Below are 16336 nucleotides of genomic sequence, written 5' to 3' on the forward strand. Positions count from 1 at the left end.
GGCTCCACGCGCCATGCTTGGTTCCAGCCAACAGGGACATCCCGGGACCCGGAACGTGGGATCAGGCCGCCCGCACCTGCTGGTAGCAGAGGGACGACGTGCCAGGGAACCTGGCCGCCGCTGGCTGGGTCCGGGGCTCAGGCGCTGGCGGTACCACTTCAAGTGCTCGCCGCGTCTTCGTCATCACGGTATGAGGCGGGCACCATGAAAATCCACTAAGCCGAACGGACCAGGGGCACCGATTAACCTGCTGGTTACCTGTGAGAAGAGACTCCGGAAGAGACCACTCTGGCCAACATACCTGCGGCCACGGAGGCACTGATGTCCTTGAAACGGCCTGTGACCTGGACCTTAAGCAGCCAGCAGGTTAGAAGCCCTGGAAGGCAAGGAGAAAAGGAACAGAGGAGCTCACGGAAAGCACACAGCCCCAGCGCACAGATTCTTTTGTGTGTGAATGGTCTGCGTGCACCAGGTCACAGCCGGGACTGGCAGCTGTGAGCCGAGATAAAGGTGCACCTCACCGGCATTATGGGAAGCGAAAAGCAGGAACGGTACACCAACGTCCAATAAAGTAAAATGTCGGAGCCTGGGAACCAAGAGGGAGATTACTGAATGGTCACAGGACAGATCCCACGAGAAGACACAGCGATCCTGAAGTGCCCAAACACAGGTGCCCCAAGTACCCCGACCGAGCGCCACCGGAGCCGGAAGGCGCGAGCCCCCGGGAGCAGGTGTGCAGACAGGTGCACCCCTACAGCTGGGGAGGATCCGAGGGCGCCTCCCTGCGCTCTCCTCCAGGCCCCGAGGACGGTCCCGCGGCAGACCGCCGCCAGGTCGCCCATGTCGTACGGTGTTCTCTGACCACAGTGGAACCAGACCAGGAGCCGGTGACACAGAGACAATGGGAAACTGCCCCACCACCTGGAGCGAAAGGACACACTTGTACATACTCACCTGGTCAAAGAATGTAAAAGTACAAAGAGCTGGGACTCAGCTCACAGGGACGTTTACAGCAGGGAGCACCTGCCTCAGAAGGGACTATAAATCAACCACCTTCGATCCTAAGGAACGGGAAGAGAAGAGCAAATCAAAGCCAAGCAGGAGGAAGGACAGGTGCAGCGTTACTGACCTACAGTCGTGCCCACCTGACTTGGGCACCGGTCCTGGGGCTTCTTGCGTGTCTGCCTGCTTTTCCCTCGTGACCTGACTGCCCATCACCCACAAGCACCTTTTGACCATGAATTCTCGACAACGACCCTCTGCGTCCTTACCACCCCCCACCCTGAACCCCAAGTTCATGGCAGGAGAGTCAGTAGGAAGAAATCTTCATTTGACTTTGCAAATTAGGCCCAAGCTATCAGAACCTTGTCCCAGGATGAAGTGACTCCTGGTGTGGTTTTCAGCGGCACGGGGCACTCCTGCGGCAGCCTGGTCTCCAGTCTAGCGGCCAGGGGCTGGGATGCCGCCTTTGCCAGGAGGCCACCCAGGGTCCCTCAGAGCCACAGTGTGGGCAGGTGCCGCCAGCCCTGAGGGCCAGAGCTAACCCCCCACGTTCCTGCCCTCGCGGTGGCTGCAGGGAGCAGACCTGCAGTCACTAACAAAAGGTGCTACTCTAGCGCTGTGGACCATGGACAGCACTGCTGCCCTGAAACCTTGGCCACGTTTGGCGCTGACGCCCCGCCTGGTGCTGCCTCTCACATCCATTCCTACACTTGGACGTGGCGACTCCAGTCTTTTTGTGAGAGATGCGTGGCAGGCTACGGGGGAGGCCCTTCTCCAGCGTCATTGCTGCTGCAGGCAGCGTCATTGCGTCATTGCCCGGGACAGGCTCTTTATCCTTTTGGTGGCTCCCAATTGTCTGGGAGCCTGAGACCCAGCAATCTGGGCCACACAGCGCCAGCAGCATCGGGGCTTCTGAAGAGGCCCAGCGTAACTGGGCACGCGTCCTCCGTCCTGTGGCTGGGGCGGAAGGGCCAGTGCTCTGCGAGACGAATGGCTGCCCCCCGGGGGCACCCGCTTTGCTTCTCAATGTTCTGGAGGGTCCTCGCACACTGCGTGCGGAGCCTCTGTACTGACGGGGTCATTGCAATGACGAGTCATGAGTTTCAGCTAGGCAAGGTGGCCACCGTGGCTCAGAGAAAATCTGGTTTAGGAGGAATCCAGGCATTGGGGGCCCTTGCCATGCCAGGGACACCCCCTGATGGCTGCATCTCCCCATCTCCTGGACACACAATTGCCAGCCCCTGCTATGGAAAGCCTTTCCTCCCTCGGTCAGCTAGCAGGCGGCCTCTCCTGGTACCACCACCCGAACCCTGAGGGCCCAAGTGACCGCCCTTTCCTTGTGACTCCCCGGCCCCCTTCAGCTCAGAGCAGGACTGTGGGGGCACGGGGGCCAGGCCCACCTGGCGAACACCCAACGCACTAGCCACGCCCCACAGCCTCCGGTTCCGCAAACACGCAGAACCTGAGGGGGGAGGCGGTTGTTCTGTTTTCCGTTTCCTCCTCTCTGCCTCTGCATGGTGGCCCAGAACAGTGTGTCAGAGGGAGGGGCCCCAGAGAGCCCGGTGTAAGACCACGACAGGCCACTAGGCAAAAACAGGGCTCACAGCTCGTCAGGCCCCACAACCTGTGGCCATCTGCTGGTGGCACTTCTTCACCCGTCACTTTTACTCCACGATTCTGCACAACACAGGACTTTAATGTTAGTAAGAGATGTGGATGTACCAAGGAACACAATGCAACAACTTCAACTTCTTGGGGAAGGAGGGCTTAAATGCTGGGGCCCAGCTCTTGCACCCTCCCACAGCCATGAAAGCACAGGCCTCGGCTGGCCTGCTGGCCCAGGTGAGCAGCACGTGGTGACGAGGTCTGTGTACCCCCCCCACATCCACGAGCAAGTATGGCGAGGGTCGGCAGAGACGCTGGGAGGAACCTACATCAGCCAATCCTGATGTGTGATTGTCATTTCAAACCATTGGGTTTTGAGGGGCTAAATGGAAACAGCAAAGCAACTCATTGCCCTATTTCTTCCAAGTTTTCTAGGCCAGTGCTGTGCACAAAGAATACATACTCAATAAATATTTTGTCAATTTAACAGACATTTATTGAGCATCTATTATGTTGCAGACAGTGTACTAAGAACAGAGGGTACAGAGGTGGTCAGGATGGGCTCACTTTCTGCCTTCGTGGAGCACATTCAATCACTGCTGCAAGGAGTTCCATGAAAGCAATTCCTAGCAATGCCGAATGATGGCTGAACGAAACCCTATGGCGTTAGCAAAGAAACAGAACTATAGACAGTGAAGGACAGAGCGCCTAGACAACACGCATGCACCTGCAGGGCTTCTCTAAATAACAAGACTGGCATCACACATCACGGAGGATAACAAGTGACACGGAGAAAAGATACTCTCCGTATGGCGAAAGCAGAATTAGGTTCTTACCCCAGACCATACACACACGCACACAGGCCAGCAATTCCAAACAGATTGGGCACACGCGCACGCACACATGCACACGCGCACACGCACACAGATTATCCTTACGCCTGCAGAGTAGGGAAATACTTCATAAACAAGACCAAGACGCTAGAACTGTAAAGGAGAAGATTGATAAATTTTACTACATGATAATTAAAAACTGTAAGATAAAACATACTCTAAAAAAGTTAAGACAACTGGTAGAGATTGAGGGGAAAAATTTGTAACATACATAACAGACAAAGAATTAATAGCCAGAACAGATCGAGAACACCACGTCAGTAAGAAAAAGGTAACGCCGCAGAAAAATGGGAAAAGGATATGAACAGGCAGTTCACAGACGAGGAAAATCAGTCCATTAACATCTAAGTAGACCTGTGTGCATCAACTCGGTAATATACTAACACGTTCGTCCATTCAGCCTTGAGCAGCGCTGGCATCACCGGTATTTAGGGATAAGTCAATTACTTTGTTTCTGAGGCTCACATCTGATTTGAGAACCACAAGGACCCGTCATCAAGCAACTCTATGGGAACACCTCAGGGGAGACAGGCCATTTAACAAGAAACAAAAGATCCCGACATAGGGTATTTACCTTTGTGGCAAATCTTGGGTTTAATACTCCCCCAAGTGCCTTAAACCACTGCATCTGGGGGTACCCTCACGCTGCAGACGCTCAGTGTGCGAGGCACCATGATGACCCAAACACAAGTTGGAGGCAACCAACCATGTTTCATTCTCTATATATACACTAACGGGAAGACACAAAAAGTATTTCTTAAAAAGATGTATTCTTGAAGAAATTTTTAATTAAAAAAAAAATCAAAAGAAAAATTGAACAGTGCCTAAATCTTTATTTTTCATAACCTACATTTTTCAAATTAGACAGTTTTACACTGAATGACACAAAAGGAAACTTAAATTACCAATAGTTTACATGTAAGCTTGATTCCAGTCTTAATGAAAAGTAGAACAAAAACAAAAGCCCTCAAGAAAGCTTCCGTATTACATCCCGCTCTGCTCCTGACTTGGATTGTCTGCTGCGCTCCGGGTGACAGGCCACCAAGTGCACGAGAGCACGACTGCAGCTCGCAGGCGGCAGGCACAGACGTGCACCTTCCTCACCCGCTGCCCTCGGAACAAACGGAGCCGGTGTTTAAATGTAAACCTTGTGCTCCTGGCTAATCCAGCAACAGGAAACATTTCCTGCCACCCGCTAGTGACAATCAGTGATGCGGGGACAGGAGGGCCAGACCAGGAACATCAGGACACCAACTCTTAAAAAGCAACTACTCTACTTGAAATTCATGTCTGGTGAAATGGGGCCAGATTCTCATCCCTCTATTTCCAAATTAGAAGTATCCTCACACAATTTTACAAGTTAAAACGTCATTTGTGATTGCCGTATCTGACTCTACACCCTGAGGTACTGCTGAGGAAAGGAAAGCGTGACGTTTCTAAAAATGGACAAAAGCCTCAGACTGCTGGCTGCTTGCGCCAGAGCGGCCGCCCCCCGTGCTGCGTCCCAGCCTCCCCTTGTGTGGGCTCCCCTCCTTTTCTGTGAGTGGAAGATCTCACAAGGATCTCAGAAAGATGGGCTTTTTTGGACATAATATAGCTATTTGGCATATCATCTTTGCTTAATTAAAGAGTGCTATAAAAATAACACTAGAGCGAGGTTGCAAATCTAGATGCGACAGACTCTGGCCACGAGGACAAGAGCTGCAGTACGGTGCAGGCATGGGTGCAGTGGGACGGCCGCCACACTGGCTAGCCGTGCCCCATTGCTGTCACGAGTGACCACCTCCGTCCCGTGTGCAGTAGATGGCTACAGCTGGCTCTAGCACACACACCCCCCCCCCGGCCGGGGGAAGGACACGGCACTCCTGAAAACCAGTGTCTCAGCTCCACAGGTCCGCGGCTCGGGGATGACGAAGGCTGACGGCATCCGCTCCCTCCTCCAGCAAAGACCACTCAGTGTGGACCTCCTGTGGCTCGCCTTTCCAACTCTTCTCACAGTACTCATTAGCTGGGGTGTCAGAGGTCAATTCTTCCTGATTTTTTAAGTCCACAATCCCTCAACTACAAAAAAACGAATCCCCATGTTCCTTTTACAGGCATCTGCAACATACTAGCACTGTTTTTTCTAAGTAAAATCTGAGTACTGGCAGCTTCTCTGAAGGACACGGTCAAGCTCACCAGGGCGTGTTTTCCTCTGGCAGGGCGAATCGCGCGTAGCTATTTATGATTTTAAGTAGATTATCTTTTACGTTCTCCTGAAGATCCTGCCAGTTTCTGCTTCCTACATTATGCTTTCACATTAGCTATGATTAGTACATATTTACAGACTTTTAAGAAGAGCATGAAGACATCGGAAGGCTTTAACAGGACTTTCCGTTTCCCTTCTGCAGCAGCAAAGAGGAGAATCAGTCCAACACACCAGCATAAGAGGAAAAGAAAAACACCTCAACAAATTAAAATAATATTCAAACCACAACATTTAGTTTTATCTACATCCAGCTCAATAGCAACATTTATAATATATCAATAATTTTTATCAGATTTTTCTCTTTAGGGTACCTTTTTAATATGTTCTGATTATTTACAACTGTACAAGCAAAGCACACACTCCCAAGTGCACATATTTAATACAGTATCGACTATTTGCATTTACAGGATTTCTCAACAATCTGAGAAAGGTCAACTGTTGCAGATCTTCAGGGTACATCACAGACACCGCTGCCAGCCCAGCTCCCACACTACGGAGCGCTCACTCAGAAACCCCGGCGGCGGCGGCCCCACGTGACAGAGCGGCTCTGGAGCCCACTCGCGCCCACCCAGGGGCCGGTCTCCACCAACTCTAAGCTGTCTTCTACAAAAGTTAAGGCAAAGTCATTTTCAAGTTTAAATAAAATTCAAGTCTTTAAATATTGGATGGAAATAATTTTAAAAAAAAAAACACCTCAGTCTTGTTAAATAACATTTTGTGGAATAAACTGTATGGTTACATTTAGCAGGAAATATTTTAATGTCTGCTGCTTAGAATACTTAAAGAAAGAATTTAGGCATTTTAAAACAAAATAATTTATATTGAACTTTATTATCCACTGCTAGCGCTAGTGCATGCGTGTTCTTCAGAGTGCAGCACTTCCGGAAGGGAGTCAGTGAGACCCTCGTCTCGGAGGGAACTGTTGGCCTCACCGCCACGGGCACCGCACACACCTCTCTCACGACTTAAGTAACACTTCCACTGTGTGCCGACACGGAGGTACGGGGGGGGCTCCCACGGAGCTAATGCGGGGGAGCCGCGGGAGCCACGGCAGGAGCCACGGCAAGAGCCACGGTGGCTCCCGAGCCCTCCGGGCCAGCTCGCAGGAGCAAGACAACATCAGGGTACAATTTCGCGGTGACGCGTCGGTGGGCAACCAGGTTTACGTTTTCGTGTAGGTTCTATTCACAATGTGCTTTGACTCTATCTTACACAACAGCCACGGAGTCTGGATTGAGAGGCTGGTTACTTGCTTGCAGCACATAAAAACTCACGGTTTCAGGGCTCTCTTGGGTGCATCTTGCCCAGTAGGTCAAAAACAGGCTATACTTAAAAAAAAAAAAAAAAAAGCCAAAACAAACAAAAAAAAAAACAGAAAAAAAAAAAAAAAAAAAAAAAAAAACCCAAACAACTGCTAGCGTCACTTGCTAAGATTCTGAATGAAGTACAACTCCCATGCCAGCGAGGGCACCACCTGACCCCACCCCTTCTCCAGGCCACACTGACTGTGTTGCCTCCAACCTCGATCCCAGCCGTCTGCAGCCCACCCGTCGGTCTGGACATCTCCGAGATATGCACTTGCTAACCAGTTATTTTAAAAAATGAAGTAGCATAGTTCCGCTTAATTTAGAAAAACTCACTATATATAGAGCTTGCATTCATAGCCACATGGAGGCTTGATAAAAATATCAATTTGTTAGGATAAATGCATTTACTATCCTGAAAAAAATCAGACTTATGCATCACCTCCAGTTAAGCACCAACCTAAAATAAGGTTTATATTAATTAAATCCTGAAAAATAGATTTTTTTTCAAGAGGGGGGAAAATCCGACTCACGGAAGAAACACCACTTGCAGGCACCTCAGCGGCCCGTCTACGCTGCAAGCTCCTAACCAGCGGCTCACTCTCGGCCCCGAGTGGGACAGTGCTGAGTTGTGGCGACCTCAGTTCCTCACAGCCCTCCCAGACCTCGGCGCTCACTGAGGGGACTTGGGAGGGGTGCTCTGTTCTCTGTGTGGACGCTTCCCGGCTGCTGGGGGCGAGGGCCGGCGGCCTGGCGGCCTCCTCTGGTCTTTGGGCGGTCCCGGGTTGGACTTGGGGGCACAGGGCTCTCTCTCGGCGAGCTTCTTTTCTTCCTTCCCACAACCAACAGCATTTGGCTTTTGTTCTTTCGGGGGCTGCAACGGGGAAGACGGAGGCTCTCTACTCGTCCTCTGACAAATTTCCGCATAGCTGGGTTTTCGCAATTCCTGGGAAACAGACACAACAACGCTGGGATTAGGCGCACAAAATGACGTCTCCAAACATGTGAAAACAAGGTCTACTTCAGGTAAAAGTGAACAAAGTCTTCAGCAGTAGCCAAATTCCACATTCAAAAGTACCGTCACCGGTAAAGGTTCATAAACATCAACAACTTCTATTTTCCCGCAACACAGGGTTCCCTCCGAGACACTCTAGAAACATCCTGTAAAAATGGGTAAAACCAGAAAAGGTGCTCAGACACACAGTACTGGCCTCTGCACACTCTCTCGCCATACGGAAGCCTCCAAGGGGGTGTGAGAAACGGTGCCCCTGGAAACAGGCAGGAGCAGCACCTGCTTTCTCTGCCCACGTTTCCTTCCAAGCACCGCACTGCGCGTGGCACGGGCTTCCTGGAACACCTGTAAGTGATGCAGCCCATCACTCACCAAGGAACATCAAATAACGTCTGTGCCCATTTCAAACTACCAGAGGCTGGTGGTGTGGATTTGGATTCAGGAAAGGTGAAGACAGAGTTAAAAACTTTCTAGAGGCGTCCGCTTGTTCCCTTGGCGGCTGTCTTCTCTCTCGTTCTGCTCTGCCATGCCCTGCTCTGAAGCGACACCCACCATCTCCCCCAGCAAGTGGGCTCGGCCTGCGGAGGACGCCATGCGGCTCTGCTTTGTCTGGCTCTCGGAGCCCGCCACCGCCCCGAGCAAGCGGTCCGTGCGGGCCGTGGGCTACGACCTGTACCATGCCTATGATCACACAGTACCACCTATGGAAAAAGCCCTTGTGAAAATGGACATTCAGATAGCTCTTCCTTCTGGGTGCTATGGAATAGGAGCTCCCTGTTCTGGCTTGGCTGCAAAACACCTCAGAGATGTAGGAGCTGGCATCATAGGTGAAGATTATAGAGGAAATGTGGGTGTTCTACTAAATTTTGGCAAAGAAGGGGCGCCCGGGTGGCTCAGTCGGTTGAGCGTCCGACTTCGGTTCAGGTCATGATCTCGCGGTCCGTGAATTTGAGCCCCGCGTCGGGCTCTGTGCTGACAGCTCGGAGCCTGGAGCCTGTTTTGGATTCTGCGTCTCCCTCTCTCTGCCCCTTCCCTGCTCATGCTCTGTCTCTGTCTCTCAAAAATGAATAAACGTTAAAAAAATTTTTTTTTTTAATTTTGGCAAAGTTTGAGAAAAGGTGATCGAATTGCACTGCTCATTTGTGAATGGATTTTTTATCCAGAAATAGAGGAAGTTCAGGTTTTGGATGACACTGAAAGGGGTTCAGGAGGTTTGGGTTCTACTGGGAAGAATTAAAATTTATGCCAAGAAGAGAAAATGAGAAAACATACTTTTCTTAAAAATAAAGTGTCTCTGCTTAAGCTGTTTTGGTGTTTTGTACTTCTGTAAACTTACTGGTGTTAGCTTCTAAAACTGATTGTTTTAGGATTAAAGAAAAGATACCTCAGTTGGGGTTACAAAGGAACTTACTTCCTCATGTTTTTATATATTTGAAAGTAGTATAAATCAGTGTGGTGACCTAATACAAAGTGTTTCCTTTTTTTAATAGAATGTATATCAATTACAGATCCAAAACTCCCTGTATTATTTAATTCACTAAATGCTGCCTCTCAACTTATTAAATTGCTTTGTAAATTACAAAAAAAAAAAAAAAGAAAAGAAAAAAAAACAAAACCTTTCTAGAAAGGGGAGTCTGGGTGCCTCAGTCAGTTGAGCATCAGACTCCTGATTTTGACTCTTTTGGCTCAGGTCGTGAGCCCAGGGTCATGGGATTGAGCCCCGCATCAGGAACGTGGGGCCCGCCTGGGATTCGCTCTCCTCCTCTCTGCCCCTCCCCCAGCTCACTCTCTTATCTCTCAAAATAAAGTTTAAAAAAAAAAACTTCTTAAAAAAAGTTAATTTTTCAGCTTTTGAAGGCTAAATAGTAGAAAAGAAACTTAAAACTATTTCACGTCCATAAGCCATTTACTAACTTAAAAATAATTACAATCTGTAAAAATTTTTTCTTTAAAGATTCAACCCTGTAGACCTAAGGATTTAACTCTCAAACGTCAATGGCAGAAGTTCACCCAAGATCACACTGAGGACAACACAGATGAGAACAAACAGGGCGAGCGCACCAAGGGCAAAGCAGCAGGGAGAGGAGCTGCAGGGGCCCATGGCCAGGACAGAGCTGCCCTGGGTGGGGGTAGGGGCAGGGGCGGCCGTGCTTCTGCTTGGTGTCTGCTGTGACAGCAGCGGTCTGAGTGAGCAGAATCCGCAGAGAAGGCGGGGCAACGGTCCAGAGACTTGCAGACAACCTCGCTCAACCAACAGAGAAACAGAAAGGTCCCGGGACAGTGGCAATGAGAAAGAAGCAGGACACTTGGTTGAAAGTTAGTAGCCAATACACAAGGTATTTGGTACAGAAAGCACAAATCAGACTTCACGGCAGATAAGCTGGATAAGACAGACAAGATGCAGGAAAGGAACCATCTTCTCCCCACATCAACGTACCGTGGCAGCGCCATTCACTTGCACCGATTTACTCGCTGTTGTAGTGAGGGCAGAAGGAAGTCTGTCCACATTCGAGGTCTCCCTCTGCTTCTCCACCACCTTGGGATCCCTGCAAAAACGCCACCCACGGTGTGAATCTCCCACACACGACAGGCAAGGGCATCTGACGGCATGGAGGCCTGGCGGCAGGTGGTACTTACTCAGGCAGGTGGGAGGGGGAGGGGGAGCGCCCATAGGCTGCAGACAGGGTGCAGGCAGCTGGCGCTAAGGGCTCTCTGGGGCTCACTGCGGGGAGCGTGTTCGTGCTTGCATCCGCATTCAGGCCCTGAAAACCAAGGGATGACAGTTTAAATTGGGTGAAGAAGCCCTCACAGCTCTCTCAGAATGACCTTAAAATACCAGTAACAGTTCCTGGTCTGAATGACAAGGAGGCTTGCTGCCTTCCTCCCCAGGACCCAGGGTCATTCCACCTGAGCTGAACATACAGCCTCCACACAGGGGAGCGGCTGGAAGACACGCCATCCAGCAGCCAAAGAAGCAAAGCCCTGTCCTCCAGGGAGCCCCCGCTCTGGCCACAAACACCTCTTCACTCCTGTGACATGGGCCACCCTTGGGCTTCTACTTCTCCACAAGCTCCTTTTCTCCAAGGAATAAATACCAGAGGCATCCTATTCCTGACACGCCAGTGCCTAGCACAGCCTGGCACATGATGAACACTCGAGTTCCCACCTAATTCCCACATGGCTCATTTTTGTAACTAAAACCAAGAAAATCAACACTTTAGTACAGATAGAAGCCTGAGGGCCTTGTGGTGAGAGGTGGGTGTGGGCACACTTCCCGCTCGAATGCACAAACCGTCCCCTGGAAGGAGGTGTGTGAATTCCCAATTGAACAGGCGAGGAAACCAAGGTCTGGAACAATTACATTAATTTGTGCGCAATCATGGGGCAAAGACGTGAATAACGCTAGATGCTCTTACTCCAGCCAGTGACCACACACAGCGACACTTCACAAATGCACAGTCTCCCTCCCACTGTGTGACGAGTACGTAATTGGAAGTGAGATTAAGCGCAAATATAACGTTTTCTTATGATTCTATTTTCATAGCAGATTAAAGGTTCAGCAGTGGACTGAACTGAGAGCATGTGGGGGGGCAAGGCGAGCAGGGCAGTGCTGCGGCCCCTGCCGGAGTCCCCGCTGCTCTCACACATAGGCACCAGGGCACAGAGAGGGACGCTGCAGGGGCTCCACCTGGGTGTGGCACCCGGCCAAGACTTTTTACAAGTAGCCATTCTTTCTTCAAAAAATAAATGATACAGGGGTGCCTGGGTGGCTCAATCGGTTCCACATCCAACTCTTCATTTCAGCTTAGGTCATGATCTCACAGTTCATGGGATCAAGCCCCTCATTGGGCTGGCTGCTGTCAGTGCAAAGCCCATATCGGATCCCATCTCTGTCTCTCTGCCCCTTGCCCACATGGTCTCTCTCTTTCTCAAAAATAAAATAAACATTTAAAATACATATATATAAATAATATAAACATTCAGGGGGGAAAAAATAGGAGCAGTTATCATGCAGCAACAGGACAAGGACTGAACATGGGGCTCTATAAGTCCTGCCCTGAGCCCTGGCCTGGTAACTGAGGGACTCTGTGGTGGCCCTGCAAGTGTCCACAGTCTGGACGTGGCTGCAAGGCGGTGCCTGCCCCAATCCAGAGGCCTTCCATCTGAGGCAGTAGGTGGGGAGATTTCCATTGGAAAAAGACACAACGAGACTGGTGGAGAGCCAGGCAGACAACTCACAAGAGGACAAATGCTACCATGGCAACTTGACAGCTGTTCCTGCCTCGACCCGGCTAAGCGCTCGCCCAGGCACCACACATCACTCCCAGCACAGACCCTCCAAACCTCATTAACAATCGAAGAACCCAGAAGGAGCACTGCAGACTAACACTCTCTGACTTCGGTAGCTCCCCTCATTCTTGGGCCTGCAAACAGCACCGAAGAGTGAGGGCAACTGGTGTGGTAGCCCGTGGAGCTGGCCAAAGCCACTGGAATTACAGTAAAATCATTCTCGGCTTCTCCTTAGTGATGTCGATTACTAAAAACGATATCACTTCTGTTATAATTCAGGTTTTTGTTTTATTTTGTGGACTTGTAAAATAAAGTCAGGTCCTGAATAATAACCATAAAAGTGCAATCTGAGTCTGCAGCGAGAGAGAGAGTCTGTGTGGCACACGACACAGGTTTCCACCTCGGACCTTGGCAGGCAGCGAGGGAATGCACTGAGAGGGTCTAGTCGTACGTTCAACTCTGACCCGACTACTCCAAATCCACGTGGCCTCCACAAACCACTTACCCTCTCTGAACCTCTTCCACATGCACACACCTGCCTGTGTGAAGAACCTGGAGAAGCACTGGACTGAAACTCAGCACTAAGCAAACATCAGCAATACGGATCTTACCCTTTCTTTTGATGATCCAATTAAGAAGCTAGACAGCCTGTTTTCAAACAGGTCCTCAGTCTTCAGGTGGCCTGCCGCTCCTGGCAGCGGAGGGAAGTTGGACAGTCCTAATTCAAAGCTCGGGGACGGGGGCTTTGGTGGCGTTGGAGACTGAGTTTGACTCCTCTGAAAGAGAACGACACTGTCATGCTGCAGAAGCTCAGACTGTAAGATATGAAGACACGCAGCAGAAAAGTAAGGCAAACAATCCGTTCCCTAGCCTTCTGATTTCCCCCTCTGCCTGAAAACAACACAGGTCATCCAACCATCACAACACTTCGTCACCTAGTCAAAGATCATTTGTTAGGCAGCAGCAACCATCAGGAGCACAGCTGTGAAGCTCGACCCTCCTGAGGCTGTCATTGGCCGTACAGCCACTTCTCTGAGATTCCCAGACTGTCCACTTCCTGGCCCACGGTCAGCCGACCAGGTGGACACAAGCGTGCAGCTGAGGAAAGCATGGAGACGGTGACAGACAAGAGAGAGCACTGTGAAACAACTTGACCCCACCGATCGAATATCACAATAGCCTGAGTATAGCCCCTGACCTTAGTCCTTTCCAGACAAGGTCTGGGTTATTACAGGAGAGCCTATCCTCTAAATTATAAACAAGATAGTGAAAGAAATAAACCAAAAAATGTCACTTTGAACTCTCTGAAACTTATGTAAGAATTTTACACAGATTTCCATTGAAAATGGTTTAACAAGGCAGAAGGGGCTTCAGTTATCTGAAAACTTGATTTACTCACTTTATATTTTATAATCACTACGGGAAAACATGGTATTTGATGACAGATTTTTATCAGATTCTTTGACTTCAAGAAAATAAACTCAGAATAATATAATTTATAAACCCAAGACCCCGGGAGAAAGGCAATGATGTATTTTTATTGAAAAATTATCAAAGCAACTTGCTTTAACAGGCTAGAAGTCATTCTGTGGGTGTCCAGTCCCTTGGCTGAAGAAGACAGGGAGGAGAACGGGGATAGGAGTTCAGGTGGGAGGTAAGCGTCTTTGGGTAAATATGGGCTACTCTGACTGGAAGCAATGCTTTCATGGGCTCACATAGCTGGAAAGGGTCAACACTGCCCAGCAACTTACAGCAACAGAAAGATTACTCCCTATAGAGACAGAATCTAGACAAAATCTGGTAGAACTCAAGAGACAGCAAGTTAAAGAGTGAAAAGGGACCCACACTGATAAAAATCCCACCCTCTCTCACAGGAATTCATCCCAAATGACAAAACAAGATAAGGCCACGGCCAGAGATGTAAGCAAAACAGATCTGAGTAACATACCTACCTGATGGAGAATTCAAAGCAACAATCATAAGGATACTCACTGGGCTTGATAAAAAAAGGTATCAGGGAGACCCTTACCACAGAGATAAAAGAGTTAAAAAAGAATCAATTGGAGACAAAGAACGTAAAAACTGAGATAGGAAACAGGCTTGATGCAATGAACACAAGGCTGGAATAAACAAAGGAACAAATTAGTGACAAAGAAGACTAAATAATGGAAAATCATGAAGATGAACAAAATAGATTTAGGGGACTCAGTGACTCCATCAAACATAAAAACATTCACATTATAAGAGTCCCCAAAGAGGAGAGAAAAGGGGCAGAAAATTTATTTGAGGAAGGAACAGCTGAAAACTTCCCTAATCTGGGAAAGGAACCAGATGTCCATATCCAGGAAGCACAGAGAACTCCCCTAAAAATCAACAAAAGCAGGCCAACACCAAGACATATTGTAGTTAAATTTGCAAGATACAGAGATAAAGAAAAAAATCTTAAAGGCAGCAAGACAAAAGATGTCCCTAGCTTACAAGGGAAAACACAAAAGGCTAGTTGGAGATTTCTCAACAGAAACTTGGCAGGCCAGAAAGGATATATTCTGAATGAGAACAATCTGCAGCCAAGAATTCTCTACCCAGCAAGGCTATCATTCAGAATAAAAGGAGACATAGCAAGAGTTTCCCAAACAAAATCAAAAGGAGTTCGTGACCACTAAACCAGCTCTGCAAGAAATATTAAAGAGGACTCTGAATGGAAAGACCAAAAGTGACAAAGACAAGAGAGGATCAGAAAAATCTCCAGAAACAATGAAACAAGTAATAAGACAGCACTAAATACATATCTATCGATAATTACTTTGAATATAAATGGAATAAACACTCCAATCAAAAGACATTATCAGAATGGATTAAAAAAAAATCTATGTGCTGCCTGCAGCAGACTCATTTCAGACTGAAATGACACCTGGCAGATTGAAAGTGAGGGGATGGAGGGGCGCCTGGGTGGTTCAGTAGGTTGAGCGTCTGACTTTGGCTCAGGTCATGATCTTGCAATTTGTTGAGTTTGAGCCCCATGTTGGGCTCTGTGGTGACAGCTTGGAGCCTGGAGCCTGTTTCGGGTTCTGTGTCTCCCTCTCCTGCTCATGCTCTGTCTCTGTCTCTCAAAAATAAATAAAAACGTTAAAAACATTAAAAAAAAAAAAAAAAAGGTGAGGAGATGGAGAACCATCTATCATGCTAATGGACGTCAAAAGAAAGCCAGCGTAGCCAAGCTTGTATCAGACAAACTACATCTTAAACCAAAGACTAACAAGACATGAAGAAGGGCACTGTATCATAATAAAGGGGTCTCTCCAACAAGAAGAGCTAAATCAATTAATAACAAACAAAAAGGGACTAATCGATAATAATATAGTAATAATAGGAGACTTTAACACCCAACCTACAGCAACGGACAAATCATCTAAGCAGAAAACCAACCAGGAAACAGTAGCCTTAAATGACCTACTCACCAAATGGACTTAATAGACACATTGACAACATTCCATCCTAAAGCAGCAGAATACACATTCTTTTTAAGTGCACACGGGACATTCTCCAAAATACATTACATACTGGGTCACAAATCAGGATTCAACAAAAACAAAAACAACAAATACAAATACCACGCATATTTTCAGACCACACTATGAAACTAGGAAGTCAACCACAAGAAAAAAATTAGAAAGCTCTCAAATACATGGAGGTTAAAGAACATGCTACTAAAGAATGCATGGGTTTACCAGGAAATCAAAGAAATTAAACACACACACACATAGAAATAAATGAAAATGAAAACAACGGTCCAAAACCTTTGGGATGCAGCAAAAGTGGTTTAAAACAGTTAAGTATGTAGCAATACAGGGCTACATCAAGAAGCAAGCAAAATCTCTAATAAACATCTAACCTGACACCTAAGAGAGCTAGAAAAAGAACATACAAAGCCTCAAGCCTGCAGAAGGAGGAAAATAATAAAGATTAGAGCAGAAATAAATGA

General features: G+C 48.3%; 2 protein-coding genes across 5 annotated transcripts in view; one reads left to right on the forward strand and one right to left on the reverse strand.

Moving 5' to 3' along the window:
• Positions 1–4308: 4308 nt before the first annotated feature.
• Positions 4309–16336, reverse strand: part of LARP4B (La ribonucleoprotein 4B) — a 106501-nt gene continuing 94473 nt past the window's right edge. For all 3 annotated transcript variants that reach the window (XM_042990915.1, XM_042990916.1, XM_042990917.1), the window contains 4 exons: positions 12966–13130; positions 10702–10826; positions 10502–10610; positions 4309–7998 (listed from right to left, as the gene is read on the reverse strand). In XM_042990915.1, coding sequence (XP_042846849.1) covers positions 7726–7998; positions 10502–10610; positions 10702–10826; positions 12966–13130 — 672 coding nt within the window. In that variant the 3' untranslated portion in view covers positions 4309–7725. The remainder of the gene's footprint in view (positions 7999–10501; positions 10611–10701; positions 10827–12965; positions 13131–16336) is intronic.
• LOC107181092 (deoxyuridine 5'-triphosphate nucleotidohydrolase, mitochondrial-like) lies at positions 8001–9301 on the forward strand. Of its 2 annotated transcripts, none has more exons than XM_042990918.1 (2): positions 8001–8078; positions 8185–8999. In XM_042990918.1, the coding sequence occupies exon 2, from the start codon at positions 8591–8593 to the stop codon at positions 8993–8995; it is 405 nt and encodes a 134-aa protein (XP_042846852.1). In that variant the 5' UTR covers positions 8001–8078; positions 8185–8590; the 3' UTR covers positions 8996–8999. The 2 variants fall into 2 exon arrangements, with proteins under 2 accessions (XP_042846852.1, XP_015399820.1); XM_015544334.2 differs by adding an exon at positions 9172–9301 and having other exon boundaries at positions 8007–8988.

Source organism: Panthera tigris, chromosome B4, assembly GCF_018350195.1.
Source record: "Panthera tigris isolate Pti1 chromosome B4, P.tigris_Pti1_mat1.1, whole genome shotgun sequence".
Lineage (NCBI taxonomy): Eukaryota > Metazoa > Chordata > Mammalia > Carnivora > Felidae > Panthera > Panthera tigris.

What these genes read in the sequence shown, in the direction of transcription:
- LOC107181092 (XM_015544334.2), top strand. Translation starts at nt 8,591, where the DNA reads ATGCCCTGCTCTGAAGCGACACCCACCATCTCCCCCAGCAAGTGGGCT. An exon ending in AGCGTCCGACTTCGGTTCAG is followed by an intron (nt 8,989 to 9,171) that starts GTCATGATCTCG and finishes ATTTTGGCAAAG; the next exon opens with TTTGAGAAAAGGTGATCGAA.